The 20,198-nt window shown below is 37.6% G+C and overlaps 1 protein-coding gene across 1 annotated transcript in view; it reads left to right on the top strand.

Annotated features, from left to right (window-relative positions):
- Smp_199660 (protein kinase) overlaps positions 1-19,249 on the top strand; it is a gene marked incomplete at both ends in the record, with an annotated part of 28,398 nt that extends 9,149 nt beyond the window's left edge. Inside the window, 6 exons of the mRNA XM_018799597.1 lie at positions 302-490; positions 7,339-7,475; positions 9,186-9,318; positions 15,982-16,098; positions 17,108-17,456; positions 19,092-19,249. Of these exons, the coding sequence (XP_018644730.1) occupies positions 302-490; positions 7,339-7,475; positions 9,186-9,318; positions 15,982-16,098; positions 17,108-17,456; positions 19,092-19,249 (1,083 nt within the window). The remainder of the gene's footprint in view (positions 1-301; positions 491-7,338; positions 7,476-9,185; positions 9,319-15,981; positions 16,099-17,107; positions 17,457-19,091) is intronic.
- Between the last annotated feature and the right edge of the window lie 949 nt (positions 19,250-20,198).

Raw genomic sequence — 20,198 nt, 5'->3', positions numbered from 1 at the left:
CGATCCCGCACTCGCGAGGTCCTGAGTTCGAATCTCGCGAGTGCGGGATCGTGGATGCGCACTGCTGAGGAGTCCCATAATAGGACGAAACGGCCATCCAGTGCTTCCTGGTTTTCCATGATGGTCTAGCTTCAATTGACTCACGATTTCAACTTTGTAAGATATCTGACTTAATGTTTGTAATCTTCATAACATATTTCACTGTTTGAAGAGCAATAAACGTCTTTTCTACATCCTATTCATAAAATATACTTATGAACTATTTAAATCACTCTTATGTTAATATCTGCTTTATATTCAGGTTAATGGTAATGTCGACAATCGTGTTCGTGAAACAATTGTTCATCCTAAGAAACAATTGAATACATCAGAAACTACGGAACATAAATCTTCTGTCGTAAATGATATATTGAAAGATCCACCTTCATCATCACCTTCAGCAACTGATTTTCATGATAACAATAATAAATCAAAAGTAGTTATATCTCCAGTAAGTCAGCTTTTGTTTTTTTAAAGTCAGATAAAGGGTGGAATATGATTTTTCATTGTGAATTGGGGTTGTGTAACGTTAGTGTCTTAATTTTTTTTAGATGACTGATTTCAGTCATTCATATTGAACATATTTAAACTATTTTTCTCATCATGTATGAACCTCTACTGATTAACCATTTAAAAGCCATAAGCACCAGACAGTTGTTTTGCTCTTGTTTGGAATTCTTCAGTAGTGTACACCACTGGGCTCATAACATTATCACCCAAGACCTGAAGGTGTCACGATACTTTAAATCCCATAAGTCAAAACCAGATACTTTTTATTTCAGATTTCCGGCTATTCGCGTAATTTTCGATCGGTTTCATCACTGATTTTCTTATTCATTCTTAACTTGCAGTATTTTCTTGTTCATCGCTGTTCACTAGAGCGATTTCAAGGTTAGACACAAGGTACTTAGTAAGGATCTGAAATATTTTGATGAGGTTATCAATTTTTATAGACTTAAATAGTTGTGACATATACTACGTATGGACTGAGCGATATAGAATGTTCAAATTGTTTGTTTAAGGTCCGTGCAGTCATCGTAACTGACGACATGGGTTTTTAAAGTCTTCTTGCAATGTTGCAGATGCAGTTACTCTTTGTCTTCCTCTAGATCCTGAGTTTTAAAGCTCATACTTTTTTATTTCTGTGCATTGATTTTTTCTCCTCGATTCAGATTGTCCATGCCTAGTGTTTTCTACTATCACTAATACTTTTACTACGTCTACTAATGTGAAATTAGTCATTCATCCCACTGTACCAAAAGAAACGTGGCAATTTGAACTAGTCCTGATCTTTATGATATTCATTGTTTAACCAGTTGAAATATAAGTATATGGGCGATAGATCCATTGATTACCACTAATTTTATCAGTCCTCTGGAGAACTGTATATGACTCAAGTCAATTGTTCTGTAATATCATTTGGATCACACTTTTCTATATTCTACTAATTGTTAATTTTAGACTATTAAATGGTTAAACTACGTGTATCAATAGTGAATTATCCATTTTACTCGTTATAGACGACTAAATTCATCTCACTGTTTGAACTTTATTCCTTTTTATTATATTTTCAGTTCATTCATCACTTGAAAGTAATTAAAATCAATGACTTATTAATTGTTATGTTGTATGTTTACAGAGCTCATCAAACACTTCATTTTATGTAGTGGTGTAGTATCACTAACTTTCAAGTGGACTGTATGACTGTAAGCTAATAATGGGAACCTATATTAAAGATGAATTCGAAATTTAGTCAAATATTTTACCATGATATAATAAGTAAAAGTGTTCTTTTATATAGTTAAGATCATGAGTCAATTGAAGCTAGACCACCATGGAAAACCTGGAAGCACAGGTTGGTCACGCAATTTCGTGGATTGGTTGAGGTTAAACATTAACACCGTTGGATGCCAGCCGGCTCAGTGGTCTGTCGGCTAAGTGCTCTAGCGCACGACCGGTAGGTCCTGGGTCCGAATCCCCACGAGGTGGGATCGTGGATACGCACTGCTGAGGAGTCCCACGACAGGACGAAACGGCCGTCTATTGCTTCCAGGTTTTCCATGGTGGTCTAACTTCAATTAACTTATGATCTCAACTATTAAATTATTATCAGTCAGTTAAACAAATGAACCATTACATTTCAATAGATTTATTACACAATCTGAAATTGTCACATACTACTTAAATCAACAAAATTGACACGTTTCAATTTTTTATGTCAAAATAGGTTGTTGTTTTAAATGGCCACTTTTTTTTGTTTATTTTGGATATGTCTTGCTCAATTAGATATTTTATAAGTTAAAACTTTAATCTTTATCTTTATTTATTCATGACAATGCAAATTGTTCAACTTTTTAGTCAGTGTCTCAATATATTGTACATTTCGGTGTTGATACAAACAAAAGTGTTTCTTAGTCACTGTGAAAAATATTATTTCATTCACCAGGTACTTGAGTGTGATCCATTCATTAATCGTAAAGACTAATGAAACTACTCAATTGTCCAAACCCAAATGGGTGGGACGAAGCTCGAACCTGGGGATGGGACTTAATAGCTGCAATTTATTTATTTTAACATTTATTTAAACACATAAGCATTGGTACATGGAAGCGTCAATTACATACGCGCCACATAAACCAAATGATTTCTGTGAGGGCTGGAAGTTTGCCCGGGCGTCCAAATCGGAGCAGATGGTTTACTCAGGGGGTCACACCCGGAGCCTTTGACCTAAAGGTATGATCCAAAAGGCAGTGGAGCATCGTGAGGAGATGCACTCCCATGGTAACCGGTGACCAACAATAGGTTTATACACCATTTGTTACCTCATGATCCTAGAGCTTATTTGCACCATTAGTTTGTAATCAGGGTTTTTCAACTCTCCTAGGTGCATCTTGTGTATCTATCGACCCAGTTAAAGCACCAGACATTCGTTTTTCGTCCTGTAACCTTCGTAAAGAACACCTGTTGCATGAGAAGACGAAGTTTGACTTTTCGGTTTGTGGCTGCATACGAGTGGCCACCCTCAGCCATATCAGGGCATTTAGGGGCCTGTAGCTGAAAACTGAACGTCTTAACCACTAAACACCGCTCCACTATAGGTATATTAAATATGATTACAGAGTGAAAACTTATTTACTGTCACAATCAGGCTGATACAAAAGAAAGGGTGATATTTGCAAAATAAGGATGCGCCTGTAGCTCCTCTGGGGGTTACTGCCGGTCCCAAGCCCGGGTAAAGGAGGAGGGTTGGGCATGGGGTTAGCGACCCCATCCCGTAGAAACAAACTCGCTAAAAAAACGCTAACCAGAAAAAATCATTCAAACCATTCAAACTCTGCCCTGGGAGTAGAAGGAATAATTATGACGTCTCATGATGAAAGCCGAGTTCCTTCGGAAGTCATGAGACCGATGCACCTTCTTACAACCAGAGCGACAATTTTTATAGGTACATGGAATGTCCGGACAATGTGGGAGACCGGAAGAGTCTTCCAAATTGCTGCAGAAATGAGAAAATACAACCTGGAGGTGCTTGAAATCAGCGAAACACATTGGACGCAGGTTGGACAACAACGACTGTCTTCAGGAGAACTTCTGTTATACTCCGGTCATGAAGAAGAAAATGCCCCATATACACAAGGAGTTGCATTGATGCTGTCCAGAAAAGCACAAAATGCACTTATTGGATGGGAATCTCATGGACCAAGGATCATCAAAGCCTCCTTCAAAACAAAGAGAGAGGGGATTACAATGAACGTCATCCAATGCTATGCGCCTACCAACGACTACGATGAAGACGCTAAAGACCAATTCTACGATAGGCTGCAGTCGATCTTCGAGAAGTGCCCAACCAAGGACCTGACAATTCTGATGGGAGATCTCAATGCTAAGGTTGGAATGGACAACACTGGATACGAAGACGTCATGGGACAACATGGACTGGGAGAAAGGAATGAAAATGGTGGGAGATTTGCAAACCTATGTGCCTTCAATAAACTGGTCATAGGTGGCACCATATTCCCACACAAAAACATACACAAAGCCACTTGGATTTCACCGGATCACACTACACAGAATCAAATCGACCATATCTTCATCAACAAAAAGTTCAGGAGGACGATGGAGGATGTGAGAACCAGAAGAGGAGCTGATATAGCATCCGATCATCATTTGCTGGTCGCCAAGATGAAACTAAAACTCAAGAAGCACTGGACAACGGCGCGGACAACATCACAAAAGTTTAATACGGCCTTTCTTTGAGATGCTGACAAACTCAACAAATTCAACATAGCCCTCAGCAACAGGTTCGAGGCCTTTCATGATCTACTCAATGGAGAGGGGACTACCATGGAGAGCAACTGGAAAGGTATCAAGGAGGCAATCGTTTCAACATGTCAAGAGGTTCTGGGCCAAAAGAAGCACCATCACAAGGAATGGATCACTGTTGGTACACTGGATAAAATTGAAGAAAGGAGGAACAAGAAGGCAGAAATCAATACCAGCCGAACCAGAGCGGAAAAAGCCAAGGCACAAACCGAATACATAGAAGCAAACAAGCAAGTGAAGAGGAGCATCAGAACCGACAAACGTAAATATATGGAAGATTTAGCGATGACAGCGGAAAAGGCTGCAAGAGAGGGAAACATGAGACAACTGTATGATACAACAAAGAAACTTGCTGGAGATTACCGTAAGTCAGAAAGACCAGTGAAAAGCAAGGAAGGCAAAGTAATCACCGACATTGAAGAACAACGAAACAGGTGGGTAGAACACTTCAAAGAACTCTTGAATCGACCAGCTCCACTGAACCCACCCAACATCGAAGCAGCACCCACAGACCTCCCAATCGATGTTGGCCCACCAACAATTGGAGAGATCAGCATGGCCATTAGACAAATCAAGAGCGGCAAAGCAGCGGGACCAGACAACATCCCGGCAGAGGCACTGAAAGCAAACGTAGCAGCAACTGCCAAGATACTCCACATCCTCTTCAGTAAGATTTGGGATGAAGAACAAGTACCAATAGACTGGAATAAAGGACTTCTGATCAAGATACCAAAGAAAGGCGATCTGAGCAAGTGCGACAACTACAGGGGCATCACTCTTCTCTCAATACCAGGAAAAGTCTTCAACAGAGTATTGTTAAACAGGATGAAGGATTCCGTGGACGCTCAACTTCGAGATCAATAAGCTGGATTTCGTAAGGATAGATCGTGCACAGATCAAATCGCAACTCTACGTATCATTGTGGAACAATCAATCGAATGGAATTCATCACTGTACATCAACTTCATCGACTACGAGAAGGCATTTGATAGCGTGGACAGGATGACACTATGGAGGCTTCTTCGACACTACGGCGTGCCTGAGAAAATAGTCAATATCATACGGAACTCCTATGATGGACTAAACTGCCAAATCGTCCACGGAGGACAAGTCACCAACTCGTTTGAAGTAAAGACCGGTGTTAGGCAAGGTTGCTTACTCTCACCCTTTCTCTTTCTCCTGGTGATCGACTGGATCATGAAGACGTCAACATCTGGAGGAAATCACGGGATACAGTGGACAGGCAGGATGCAGCTTGACGATTTAGACTTCACGGATGATCTGGCTCTTCTATCACAAACGCAACAGCAAATGAAGGAGAAAACGACCAGTGTAGCAGCAGCCTCAGCAGCAGTAGGTCTCAATATAAACAAAGAGAAAAGCAAGACTCTCCGATACAATACAATATGCACCAATCAAATTACACTTGACGGAGAAGCTTTGGAAGATGTGAAAACCTTTACATATCTGGGCAGCATCATTGATGAACACGGTGGATCAGATGCAGATGTGAGGGCGCGGATCGGCAAAGCAAGAGCAGCATACCTACAACTGAAAAACATCTGGAACTCAAAACAATTGTCAACCAACACCAAGATCAGAATTTTCAATACAAATGTGAAGACAGTTCTACTGTATGGGGCGGAGACGTGGAGAACCACGAAAGCCATCCTGCAGAAGATACAAGTGTTTATCAACAGTTGTCTACGCAAGATACTTCGGATCAGATGGCCAGACACTATCAGCAACAAGTTAATGTGGGAGACAACAAACCAGATTCCAGCAGAGGAAGAAATCAGGAAGAAGCACTGGAAGTGGATTGGGCACACCTTGAGGAAATCTTTCAATTACGTCACAAAACAAGCCCTCATATGGAATCCTCAAGGCCGAAGGAGAAGAGGAAGACCAAAGAACACATTACGCCGAGAAATAGAGTCAGACATGAGAAGAATGAACAAAAGTTGGATAGAACTAGAAAAGAAGGCTCAGGACAAAGTGGGTTGGAGAATGCTGGTCGGCGGCCTATGCTCCATTGGAAGTAACAGGCGTAAGTAAGTAAGTAAGTAATCATGAGAGGAGAATAGGTTTGTCTTGTTGATCGTCTCCGGATAATGTTCCATAAAAGTTCTGCTAGATTGCCTCATATATTGTCGTGCGTGGTTGGGCACATACTTTGGTAGATATCCTATGACAGCATTCTTTTGTCCCTGTGTAGAACAAACGACAAGCGATAGAACATACACAAATTTTTGTTCATTGCAACATCTTTTTCCTTCCTTATTTTTAACACTCATAATTTGATACCATCGTACCATTGTGAAAATATTTCATATGCTCGGTTATTATGGTTTAACTCTATCTTAATTTATTATTGTTATTATTCTTTGGTATTTACAAAATCATATGTAGTTGTCTAGCTTTTTAAGATACAGGGTAAACAGTCAATTTGTGTTTTACGGGCTACATCGCGGATTAATGTTAGTTAGGAGCCTTAACTAGTAAGGTTGTCTAGCTTTTTAAGATACAGGGTAAACAGTCAATTTGTGTTTTACGGGCTACATCGCGGATTAATGTTAGTTAGGAGCCTTAACTAGTAAGGTTCAATCATCTTAAATGTGAGGTAGAATTAACTGAATTCAGACATTTAAACCATTAGTTTCCAACTCAGTGGTTCAAAGATTAGGCTCTCGCCACAGGAACTTAATGTTCGGGACTCGATCTCTGTTGAGGTCTTGATTAGGCATAACTGAGAAGTCGCATACTGTGGCGAGACAACTATCTAATACTACTTGGTTGTTTAATAGTTGTCTAACTAAAGTCAATTCGTAGTGTAAGGTATAAAATTCAATTATCTGTCATAATATTGATCATTCTGTCTTCATGTATTACGATACAATGTCTTAAGTTTATGTCCTTGTTTTGATTACGTTATGTTGACTGTCTTGTACTTATCCATTTATTTATTATGAATTTCAGCTTAAACGTCAAAATAGCGCTTATCGTACAAGAACACGAACACGTAGATTTGTTATTGATGGTCAAACAATTACTACAACATCTAAACGCATTGTGAACACAAATTTAGAAGACAAAAAGTTCCGTGAAGATGAACAGTGAGTTATTGTCTATGAAATATTTGTCTTTCAATTAATGATAATTAACAAGTTTCAACATCATTGTATCAGCTGGTCAATATGATTAACACGAACAATGTAACACAGATCCTAGTAAATAGACCTGTGTCCGATAAATTAAGAATATAGATCAGAAGGGGTTTTGTGGAGATTTCAGTATTTTCATAGTCAATTGAAGCTAGGCCACCGCGGAAAACCTGGAAGCAATGGACGGCCGTCTCGTCCTATTGTGGGACTCCTCAAGACTGTTAGGTCCTGAGTTCGAATCTCGCAAGGCGAGGTCGTGGATGCTCACTGCTAAGGAGTCCCACAATAGGACGAAACGGCCGTCCATTGCTTCTAGGTTTTCTCTGGTGGTCTAGCTTCAATTGACTCACGCTTTCAACTATGAAAATAATAAATCTCCACAAAAATCTTTTCTGATAATAATTTTCTCATTGCTTTGTAACTGTTGAATTCTTCTTGTTCCATAAAAACATGAAGTGATATATGTATTCGGTTTAAATATATACCTATTAAGTCATTAAAATAAAACTTCATCAGTGAAGAAATCCATTTATAAGAGTTCATTTTAAAGCTTTACGATTGTGTATAAATGTGAAAATCCTGCTTCGTTTTGGGCGCCCTCGGAGTATTCCAGCTTTCACTTAAATCGAATGATCTGTATGGGGTATATGTATTTGGTGCCACATTGTACCAATATATATAATGTAGTGAAGAGATGAATATAACAAATCGATTTTTCGTCTACAACTCATGTTTTAAACTGTGGATGACCATAACTTGCATAATTTAAAGTAGTTTAAGTTGGAGAATGCTGGTCGGCGACCTATGCTCCATTGGGAGTAACAGGCGTAAGTAAGTAAGAAATAAATCTCTCAGTGTCTTTTGCTTGATTGTGTAAAGGGTCATTTAGAAGCTAAATGTCGTTTATCTGCTGCATGTTGCAGAACCGATGGCATGGTTGACTTATTTCGGCATTAGGTAAACCATGCAGGTAGATCTTCCGGAATGTGATTGAAATGTGGCCTTGATAAACGATTACATGTACAGGTAAACTACAATTGAATTGATCAGTCTTGGCAGTTTATCATCCTAGTTATTTGTTTTTCCTCTATATTACCTGGGTTTCAAATGTCGGTTAGTGTTACTTACTTACGCCTGTTACTCCCAATGGAGCATAGGCCGCCGACCAGCATTCTCCAACCCACTTTGTCCTGAGCCTTCTTTTCTAGTTCTATCCATTTTTTGTTCATTCTTCTCATGTCTGACTCTATTTCTCGGCGTAATGTGTTCTTTGGTCTTCCTCTTCTCCTTTGGCCTTGAGGATTCCATATGAGGGCTTGTTTTGTGACGTAATTGAAAGATTTCCTCAAGGTGTGCCCAATCCACTTCCAGTGCTTCTTCCTGATTTCTTCATCCACTGGAATCTGGTTTGTTGTCTCCCACAATAACTTTTTGCTGATAGTGTCTGGTCATCGGATCCGAAGTATCTTGCGTAGGTCGGTCAGTGTAACTTCTCTTTAAACCACACATTTCTATGTGGGTGGTGGGAGCCGATATCTAAATCATTTTGTCAAACTATTAACCATCAATAACTTTAATCACAATTAGTTACCATTTTGAAATTATATTACAAGATTAAATATACTTTTTTCATTCGATTAATTTTCTATTTTACTCTTTTAGAATTAAACGTAAAGCTGCTTTACGTGCATTCAGAATATTAGCCAAACAAGAAGCACATCAAACACGTGAACTAAATGAACGTGCACAACAACAAATTGATATATTAGAGAATAAAATGAATGCAGAATTTTCAGTAGGTCTCCCTTGGGTTGTTAAGGGTATTTATATATACATGTGTTTTTTTCTCTTTCTCTCCCCCTCTAGTTGTTGTTTCATAGGGATCATTTTAGAGTTTGTGGGGATTTCCAAACTCACTAAGTTTGTATATGCAAATTTTGGCAAATTAGTATCTGCCGTAAGATGATTCTTATCATGAATCGAATTCAGCTAGTATAAAGTTAAACGAATGGTTGTTGGGTATTTGTGTTTTTTATGGGTAATTTAACTATTTGCAATGTTACTAACTGTGTAATGCGTGACTGATGTTTCTTTTTGCTTGGTACTTATCATCACATGCATGTACATGGATTACAATGTTGATATCTATACTAAAACTTCATTACGGTACCTGTTATTTCGAATCCCAACTCATTATTTTTTTTGTTAACCACTGAATTCAAATAACCATAATCTTTTTCAGAGAGTATGAAGGCGTTTATAGTGGGTTTTCAGTTTGCCCTTATTGTTAATACAGTTTACATTTGATCGGTGCCCCCCAAATACCCTGGTACGGCCGAGAGTGAGGACAATCCACTCTCCCTCTCCAAATGCTCTCACATGGCCACGCGTATATAGCCTCTACCAGGGAAGTCCTACTCACTTCCTTTTTGTGCCACAGGTGTTGTTTACGAAATTGGGAGGACAAAAAGCGAATGTCCAGCGCTTTAATGGGGTTGGTGGACACGGAAAGTCCACCTAGGGGAGTTCGAAAACCTTGATTTCAAACCAATGGTGCACATGGACTCCAGTATCCTGAAGGAACAAATGGCGTATGAATCAATCGTTGGTCACCGTCTACCATGTGACTACATCTCCTCACGATGCTCCACTGTCTTATGGATCAGATCTTTAGGTCAAAGGCACCGGGTGTGGCCACCTATGAAAACCACCTGTTTCAGTTTGGGCACCTGGGCAGTATCACAGCTCTCACACAAATCAAATGAGATTTGTATGGCGCATATATATCTGGTTCCCCTTTGTACCAATATTTATATGTTTAGATAAATTTCCTCTTTTTAGTGAATCCGGATATTCACTTTATATCTTTCATACTTAACTGAATGAGACTTTTGAGGTTTACATTTCTCGAGTAATAACGATAGTTTGTTTGTTTTTTTCGTAAAACCTTTCGTCCTCTTTTCGATTTTGTCAAATGTAATTTCTCAGTGTGATATAATTTGCCCATTGTTTTGTTTAATTATATTCTAGTCGGTTACGTAATCGGTTCAATTGATTTTAATGTGTTTTCTTCGATTATTGTAATTTGCATCACTTGTTACATTTTATGTTTTGCAAAAAATGTGATTGTCTATATTTAACCAAGATATGATATTTTGTTACAATCTTAAGAAAGGTCGAGGTCACATTACATCCGATCCACAACTCCATAAGCTCTTATCCTTTCATAAACTAACTTATTTAATTTTCCTCTACCCATTGTTTTCTTTCTTTTTCCTAGTTAAGTTTATTGTGTGCATGACCTTATTGATTACTGAGTTATGATCATTCTATTTCATGACTTCATATCGACTGGAAACAACTGAAAATTGTAAAGAAATGTATGGTTATAATGTTTGGGATACCTTAGTTAGTGAGGTTGAAATGAATGGTTAAAACAGAACTGAAAATCATTTTAAAAAATAGGATAGGACAGAAAATTGTCAAAGATTGACGTGGTATTTACATATTTTGAAAAAGAAAATAGTAAAATTTTAATTATCAGAAGCAGGTTTTGTGAAGATTTTAGTAATTTTATAGTTAAGATCATAAATCAATTGAAGCTAGACAACCATGGAAAACCTGGAAGCACTGGACGGCCGTTTCGTCCTATTGTGGGATTCCCCAACAGTGTGCATCCACGATCCCACTCCGCGAGATCCGAATCTAGGACCTATCGGTCTCGTGTGCGAACGCCTAACCTCTAGACCACTGAACCGGCATCCAACGGTGTTAATGTCTAACTTCAATTACTAAAATCTCCACAAAACCCCCTTTTGATAATAATCATATGAGAAGGAGTGACCAGTGGAGTTCAACCAGGTCTATTGTGAGATAGTTACTCACTGAAGACAATGGTGGACGGTTTCTCGATTTCGTAGATTAGTTGTAGTTAGACATTAACACCGTTGGATGCCGGCTCAGTGGTTTAGAGGTTAAGTGTTCACGTGCGAGACAGCTAAATCCTGGGTTCGAATCTTGCGAAGCGGAATCGTGGATGCGCCCTGCTGAGGAATCGCACAATAGGGCGAAACAGCCGTCTAGTGCTTCCAGGTTTTCCTTGGTGGTCTAGCCTCAATTGACTCACGATTTCAACTACAAAATTATAATTGTCCTTGATCATTATAAAATAAAAGATGATATCATTGTAATAGCCGATATTTTTATAGACCTTAAGAAAAACTGAATGAAAACATGAAATCCAGAATAAAAAGGTATACTAAAAAAGTATGTTGACGATATCTTTATTATTTATAATGATATGAATCATACTTCTTATATCTTCTATTACTTCAATCGTTGCTACTACCTTGACATGGTGGTCTGCCTTGCCTACCGTGATGAACCAATCTAGCTATACTGGCTGGAACATTCGTTCCTCAAGGTCCTACCATGCCAGACAGTTCGGTTGAAGAGAGGTAACACTAAAAGCAGCATACCTAAGATCCGAAGGCGAAGTTCTACTTCTGACTGTATAGAGGTGTGATGGCACTAGGTGTTTCCTTCATACAACCAGCATAACACCGATGCTTCCTTCCCACAAGGAGTGGTAGGGTTAGAAACGGTCGACCCTGAAAACGCACACCTTGCCTATGGATATACGTCTCCGACGGTAAGGTCTCACCAAGTACGGAGTTAACACGAAAATTACTCACAAAAAGGTTGTGTGTGACCTGCATCAAACAGTTGTCCTTTAGGTACCTCTAGAAGAACCCTTCCACGGTGTAGGCGACCGGGAAGTGATGATCGCCCTCATACCTCTAACAACACTTAGGACCACTATATGCATAATAAATTTCCCTCTTCAATTGCTATTCATAATCCTTAACAATCTTCATTCAAGCATAAATTTTACAGTAAAATATAATCATGATTATTAATTCATTTCGTTGGGTCTTAGTGTAAGACATATAATAATGATCAGAAGGGGTTTTGTGGAGATTTAGTATTTTGCATAGTTGATAGCGTGAGTCAATTGAAGCTAAACCACCATGGAAAACCTGGAAACACTGGACGGCCGTTTCGGTTCAGGGCTCTGGCTGGAGACTGGTAGGTCCTGGGTTCCAATCTCGCGAGTGCGGGTTCGTGGATGCGCACTGCTGGGGAGTTCCATTATAGAACGAAATGGCCGTCTAGTACTTCCATATTTTCCATGATGGTCTAGCTTCAATTGATTCATGATTTTTAACTAATATCTATCAAACTGTTTTTGTTTGTAACCATATTTTTCTTTATCATTTCAGGTTATTGTTGTTGTTGTTTTGTTTCTTTCTTAGCAACTAATGAAAACACTTGTAATTGAATGAATTCTGTTTCTTTTATTATTCTGAAACATGTTTGTTATTCTTACTTTTATGTTAAAATTATATTGTGTATAGGAGTTATTGGAACCAAATGAAATAAAATACAATCTCAACATTAATATAACTTAACATTGTACTTCTTTTTGTAATTTTGTATCATTTAAAAAAATAATAAAAAAATTAGATGAAATTCGTCATGGATACTGACATAAGTTAAGAAGATATCATTAGAAAGTAATGATCCAGTTTGTTGCTGAAACGTGACTTCTTAATGGTACTTACTCAACAGTTGAAAACGAGATTAACAGGTCGTTCAATAAGAGTTTAAGATGAGATCAATGAATTGGTATCTAATGGTGTATACTCTTAACTATAATCAACTTACAATGTAATGTACTCATCATTTTGTATTATTATTGATGATTGTATCATTCTGGAATTATCTGATTTGAAGATAATTTTTGTTGCAGACTTATTTTTATTTGAACACATAAATATTGGTACAAAGGGGCACCAGATATATATGTGCCGCACAGCTCTCATTTGATTTGTGTGAGGTCTGGGATACTTCCCGGTTGCCCAAAACCGAAGCAGGTGGTTTTCTTAGGGAGCCATACTCTCAGCCTTTGACCTAAAGATCTGATCCGCAAGGCAGTGGAGCATCGTAAGGAGATGTAGTTCCATGGTAACCGGTGACCAACGATTGATTCATAGGCCATTTGTTCCTTCAGGATACTGGAGCCCATGTGCACCATTGGTTTGAAATCAGGGTTTTCCAACTTGACTAGGTGCACTTTTCGTGTCCATCAACCCGGTTAAAGCGCCGGACATTCGCTTTTCGTCTTTTCAATTTCGTAAACAACACCTGTGGCACAAGAAGGTAGTAAATAAGACTTCGCTGGCAGTAATTCTATACACGTGGCCATATGAGAGCATATCGAGAGAGAGTGCGTGCCGTTTCGACTCTCGGCCGTACCAGGTCATTTGGCGCTGTACTCCTTGATAATGTACACATGAAATATCACTCAGGATTGTAATAAAATAACATAATATCAATACATTAAATTAAAATCCGATGATGTATACTTTTCAATTTCGGGAAACTTTTCTAAACCACTTTTTGTGAGAAATATTTTATTCTAACTCTGATAGAAAGTCATCTTGGAAATAAAAAAAAAGTGAACACGAATTCATTTACTGGGTGTGTTTTATGGTTACACTTTAATGATTTTTGGGGTTATTTTTTCATGACATTGTTATTATTAACATGTTTTTTTTAATTATCTTGGAAAAGATTATTTTGCTGGATTGACAGTTGTCAGATTATAAAACAGACGTTTATTTTGAGGCTGTAGAGTTTCACACCTTCCATCTGTTGTCCAGATGGACGGAAGAAGTTTACGTTGTTTTTTTTTCTTGTGAAAATATTTTTTTTTAGACCAAAATCCAAGACTCAATATTCCGAACTTAATTCTATTCGAGGTATATAGTACAATAATTATTCTCTAGTTAATGTTAATCCTGTCTTAATCGAACTTAATCTCGTCTCTATAAATCATCGTAGTTAGCGATAACTAGCTTTTTGATATTCTTTGACAATTTGACAGAAACTTGAAGACTCACTTTACAACGAAAAGCTAATTATAAACTTATTGCTTACAACACATTGTATTGTCTCTCTAACCATCAAATAATATGAATTATGTTGTGTGTCTCCAAACTTTTGATCTACATTTGGTTCATATATACATCACATGTAATTGTCTGAGTTACATGTGTATGTGAATCAAGTTCATCAAATTGTGTACTTTAGATTGATATTTAAGTACAGTATTCGAACTCCAATTCAAAACATTAGAAAGAAGCCAGGAGATAATGATCAGTATGATATGACATTGGTTTGTTAATAGGGATCCAATCAGAAGGGGTTTTGTGGAGATTTCAGTATTTTCATAGTTGAAATCATGAGTCAATTAAAGGTAGACCACTATGAAAAGCCTGAAAGCACTGGACGGCCGTTTTGTCCTATTGTGGGACTCCTTAGCAGTGCTCATCCACGATCCCGCCTCGTGCGATCCAATCTTCTAATAAAGCGGATTTATTAGTCATTAAGAGAATGAAATTTCTCGGTAACATGTGCAATAACTAGGTGTCGTTTGATTGTCATTTAAACAAAGAGTAACATTTCTTGATACAATAATACCTTTATCGATGCATCTGATATAAATATTTTTGTAAGCTTATCAAAATTGATTCATATCATATCTATTGTCCCCAATCTTAGTATATATGACTTCCAATTCCTTATAGTAATGTTCATACTACAACTTGGTCGATGGAGTCTGGTAACTACTGAAAACTAGGTAATCATGAATTGAGTTGCGAATTCGTGATAAATTAGCATAGTTTTTATTAAAAATTACTATTATTACTAGCTTTATTCAATATTATATTTTTGGTACAATGTAGAATTCTCAGCCCAAAGTATTTCAACAAGTTTCTGTTTCTTACTTCTTCGTCGATCCTGACGATAAATAATGAGTGATCGCCAAGTAAAAGTTAGCAGTCCAGTCAATCGACACCTGAATAATGTACGTTCGTTTCGCTGCATATTGCCAGCAACCACGATATCTCTGATTAGGTCTTTTGTAACCTTTACAGTAAAAGGTTGTACACTTTTCAGAAACGCACCTGAATTGGGTTGTGCGACTAATAGCCATAATGATGTATTAAAATAAACAAAATTAGATAACTTTTTGAAATATATAGATGACAGGAAAAGGTAGTCCAGATGTTTTAGCAGGCCGCTAATATATACATGTTCCACGTAAGAAACCAACCAAGAGAGGTCTCTTTCATTTGAAAAGTTTCATTTTAATGTTTATATAGGGTTAATTCGAGAAGTCATAACTAAAACGTCATCGACTACTAATCGAAGCCATGTACAACAACATCGTTAAGCGGCTGTACAACTTCACTTGGGAAGTCTTGATAGACTAAAAATTCTCAGTTCTATCTTCTATACCATAGAGTCATATCATCTTACATACTAAACTTCACTATTCATATTTAATGTTTATGAAATATTGAATCTTATTTTTATTGTATATATATAGACATTAACAAAAACATATGATCATAAAATGGAAATTGCTATACGTAATTATAAACTACAAATGGAACGATTAGATAAAGAATTCGAAGTTGAAATGAAACGTATTCGAACAGAAACTGTAAGTTTATATTCGGTAATTTGTATTTTAATTGGATAGAGTTGAGATCATGAATCAATTGAAGCTAGACCATCATGGAAAACCTGGAAGCACTGGACGGCTTTCTATGGTGGTCTAGCTTCAATTGACTCATGATCTCAACTATATATATTTAATTACTAAAATATCCACGAAACCCCCTTCGGATCGATTTGAATAGTTAAATACTAAGAAAGATAACTTATAGTCTTTCTTTACGTACGCTCAGGATCGTATCCATTAGTCTGTGGTACAAACTAACTATCTATTTCGGTTTGAAAATCGTCTAAATGTGCAATATAATTTGATCTTGTGACTTCATATTTATTTATTTAAACACAGATATTGGTACAAGGAAACACTAGATACATATGCGCCATACAAATCTCATTTGATTTGTGTGAGGGCTATGATACTGCCCGGCTGCCCAAACTGAAACAGGTGGTTTTCATAGGGGGCCACACCCAGAGCCTTTGACCTAAAGATCTGATCCACAAGGCAGTGGAGCATCGTAAGGAGATACAGTCTCATGGTAGCAGGTGATCAACGATTGATTCATACGCCATTTGTTCCCTTAGGATACTGGAGACTATGTGCACCATTGGTTTGGAATCGTGGTTTTCCAACTCCCCTAGGTGGAATTTCGGTGTCCACCAACCCGGTTAAAGCTCTGTACATTCGCTTTTGGTCCTCTCAATTTCGTAAACAACACCTTCCTCACGAGAAGGCAGTGTTTGTATGCACGTGGCCGTGTGAGAGCAGTTCGAGAGAAAGAGAGAGTGGGGGCAGGCCCTCCCAACTCTCGACCGTATCAGGGCATCCGGGAGCAATCGCCTGCGACCGGCGGGATGGTATCCAGTCAACGAACACTTAGTATCTTACGTAGACAATTGTTTGTAAATACGTGTACCTTTTTTGATGATAGTTGTAATAGTTCTTGTTATTGTTCATTGATATTGCTATTTTTGACTTATTAATTTCTTTATTGTAGTCTAAAGAAGAACGTACATTTAAAGATCGTTTAAAAAATGAAATTGATACATATGATCGTGCAATGCGTAAAGCAGCTAAACGTGATCTTAATAAATATGATCATATTATTCAATCTAATTCATCATTAACTTCATTAAAATCTAATAATTCTACGACTACTACTAATACTACTACTACTAATAATAACAATAATAGTAGTTCACTTGTTTCACAACGTTTAACTATATTTCGTGAAAATCAAGAATCACGTATGAATAGTCGTATATATGATTTACATAATGAATATAATAAACGTCGGAATTTAATACATTCAGAATATTTAAATGAAATTCATACATTAAGGCTAAGTAAGTGTTTTTCAGAAGGAATTTTTTTTGGAGATTTCAGTATTTTCATAGTTGAGATCATAGGCACTGCTGAGGAGGAGTCCCCACAATAGGACGAAACGGCCATCCAGTACTTCCAGGTTTTCTTTGGTGGTCTAGCTAGCTAGTTGACTCATGATCTCAACTATGAAAATTATTTTTCATTTATTTCTAGGTAAACAAGTGTTGGAAGGAATCTGTCTATTTGTGACTTCATCAAAGGCTGTCGCCAATTGTTCTGACTTTTACTTCCTCTAAATAGTCAAATTGAGTCATCTTCTCAGCATCAGTCCAGCAGCGAAGCCACTACAACGAAGCCAATCTAAAGACCTCACTGAACCATTCAATTTATAGTTGCGACAGGCGGTGTACATAGAGTATGATACTAAACTAATATCATACTGAAATAAAATATGATCTAACTATAAGCTACCTGTTATGAATTAAGAAAGGGCCGTTGCCAATTTGTTGTGATTTTATGTCCGGCTTTTATCACGTGAATTATCCACCAATTGAAATACTGTGCCAAATCAATGACGTTCGACCAGTATGAACAGTCAAGCGTCCTTATTGTTCCTTTGTCCGCCTAGCCCTTCCAATTAAGACAAGAACACGAATTAAAGGTTCACCTATGCGAATTCTTTATTTCAAGTATGCTCGGTTTATATACCAGACAGACAGACAGACCACATGACACCATAAAATAGAAAATAATATATGTACAAGATCAAGCCAAAATGTGGCTGTGAATGTGGGAGACAGTAATCAATAAACTGAATATGATTTAGCAACAATAAATCGTACAGTAGTAATTCATAGGTCAAAATGAAGCTTATCATAAGATGAATATAGATATACACAATCCAGTTACTCATTAGTTAAACCATAAAATTATACATAGAATAATCGTCCATTAATAGGTCCCGGAAATTATCCGTACTTATGTCTTCACTAGGATATAACACTGTCACTAAGCTCTTACTGGCCACATTGTAATTTGATCAGGATTTAGAACGAGACAAATATGATATTGATCACTACACAGTGATCAGTTCATATAAATATCTCAATCCTCAAAGAGGAAAATCGTCATTTAAGTAATTTAATGATAACGTCTCAGAATCTACTAAAGAGCATCAGTTCCCCGAAGATTTGATGTATACTTTGCACTAAACCTAAATCAGGCAAAGTTTTCTAGCAGCTGCCATATAATAGCAGTCTTTGAATCAGTTAAATGTTCATCAGCTTAGAGATAACCACTAGACGACCTCATAACTCATCTTGTTTAAATAATAAGCAATAAAACTATATTATGCTTTCAGACATTAAAAAAGGTACTGTCTATACTAGTCAGTATTATCCAACAGAATATGACAAGTACTGAGGACTGGATGAACAAAGAAAGAACCCTTTACTCTTATTCATACTGGAACATTAAAGTGGGATGGTATACCGACTAACCACTCAATATATGTTTAACGGTGATATTCTTCATATATTTTATAGATAATATTACCTTACCGTGTTCAGCTTTTACCATGTTCCCTATTATAATGCACCATACCCTTTTCTTTTTTTAATTCCTTTCAATACCACAATAAACAATTAACTGTAAAGATTTTGAAGAAGATAAATGGAGGACAGAACATCGTTTTTTATCTATGAAACATCAGTTGGATAGAAATCGTCAGCTTGACTTATTTATGATTAAACGTGAACAGTTAACTGGTCGATCAGAACTTGAATTAACGGAATTGAAACAGGTATGTTTTTAACAATCTCTTTGTCTGACATCATAGTGATCGGATGATAATAATGCTGATGAAGTAGATATCCCACTTCGCTTCGGATATATTTATCAACTTAATTCATCTTGGAGTAAAACAAGTCAAATGCGAGAGTGCTTTTGAATATATATTTTTGAGACATTAATTAGTATGGACAGATGATGAGAGATGCTTAGGTGTGTATCACAATAAAAGCTGCCACAGGATCACTTAGATCCATCTACATGTACAAGTATGTAAATTAGAAGCAGTTCTGTAAATCTGTCAATATAACTCAAGAGGTGAATGAATTTTATGAACATTTTATCAATCTAATATCGTTATCGTACAGTAAGAATGACCTGGTAAGGGCCCCCAAATGCCCTGGAACGGCCGAGAGTGGGGACAGTCCGCTCTCCCTCTCGAAATGCTCTCCCATGGCCAGCGAATATATAGCCTCTACCAGGGAAGTCCTACCCACTGCCTTCTCGTGGCGGGGGTGTTGTTTACGAAATTGAGAGGACCAAAAGCAAATGTACCGCGCTTTAACCGGGTTGGTGGACAAGGCGAGTCCACCTATCAAGTTGGAAAACCCTGATTCCAAACAAATGGTGCACATGGGCTCCAGTATCCCGAGGGAACAAATGGCGTACGAATCAATCGTTGATCACCGGCTACCATGAGACTGCATCTCCTCACGATGCTCCACTGCCTTATGGATCAGATCTTTCGGTCAAAGGCTCCGGGTGTGCCTCCCTAAGAAAACCACCTGGTTCAGTTTGGGCACGTGGGCAGTATCACAGCCCTCAAGCAAATCGAATGAGATTTGTGTGGCGCCTATGTATCTGGTGCTTCCTTGTACCAATATTTATGTGTTTAAATAAAAAATAAAAGCCTAGGGGAGTTGAAAAACCCTGATTCCAAACCAATGGTTCACATGAGCTCTAGTATCCTGAAG

Source organism: Schistosoma mansoni, assembly GCF_000237925.1.
Source record: "Schistosoma mansoni, WGS project CABG00000000 data, supercontig 0392, strain Puerto Rico, whole genome shotgun sequence".
Classification (NCBI taxonomy): domain Eukaryota; kingdom Metazoa; phylum Platyhelminthes; class Trematoda; order Strigeidida; family Schistosomatidae; genus Schistosoma; species Schistosoma mansoni.
The sequence above is the reverse complement of the archived record's forward strand: the minus strand, read 5'-3'. Positions and strand labels throughout refer to the sequence as shown.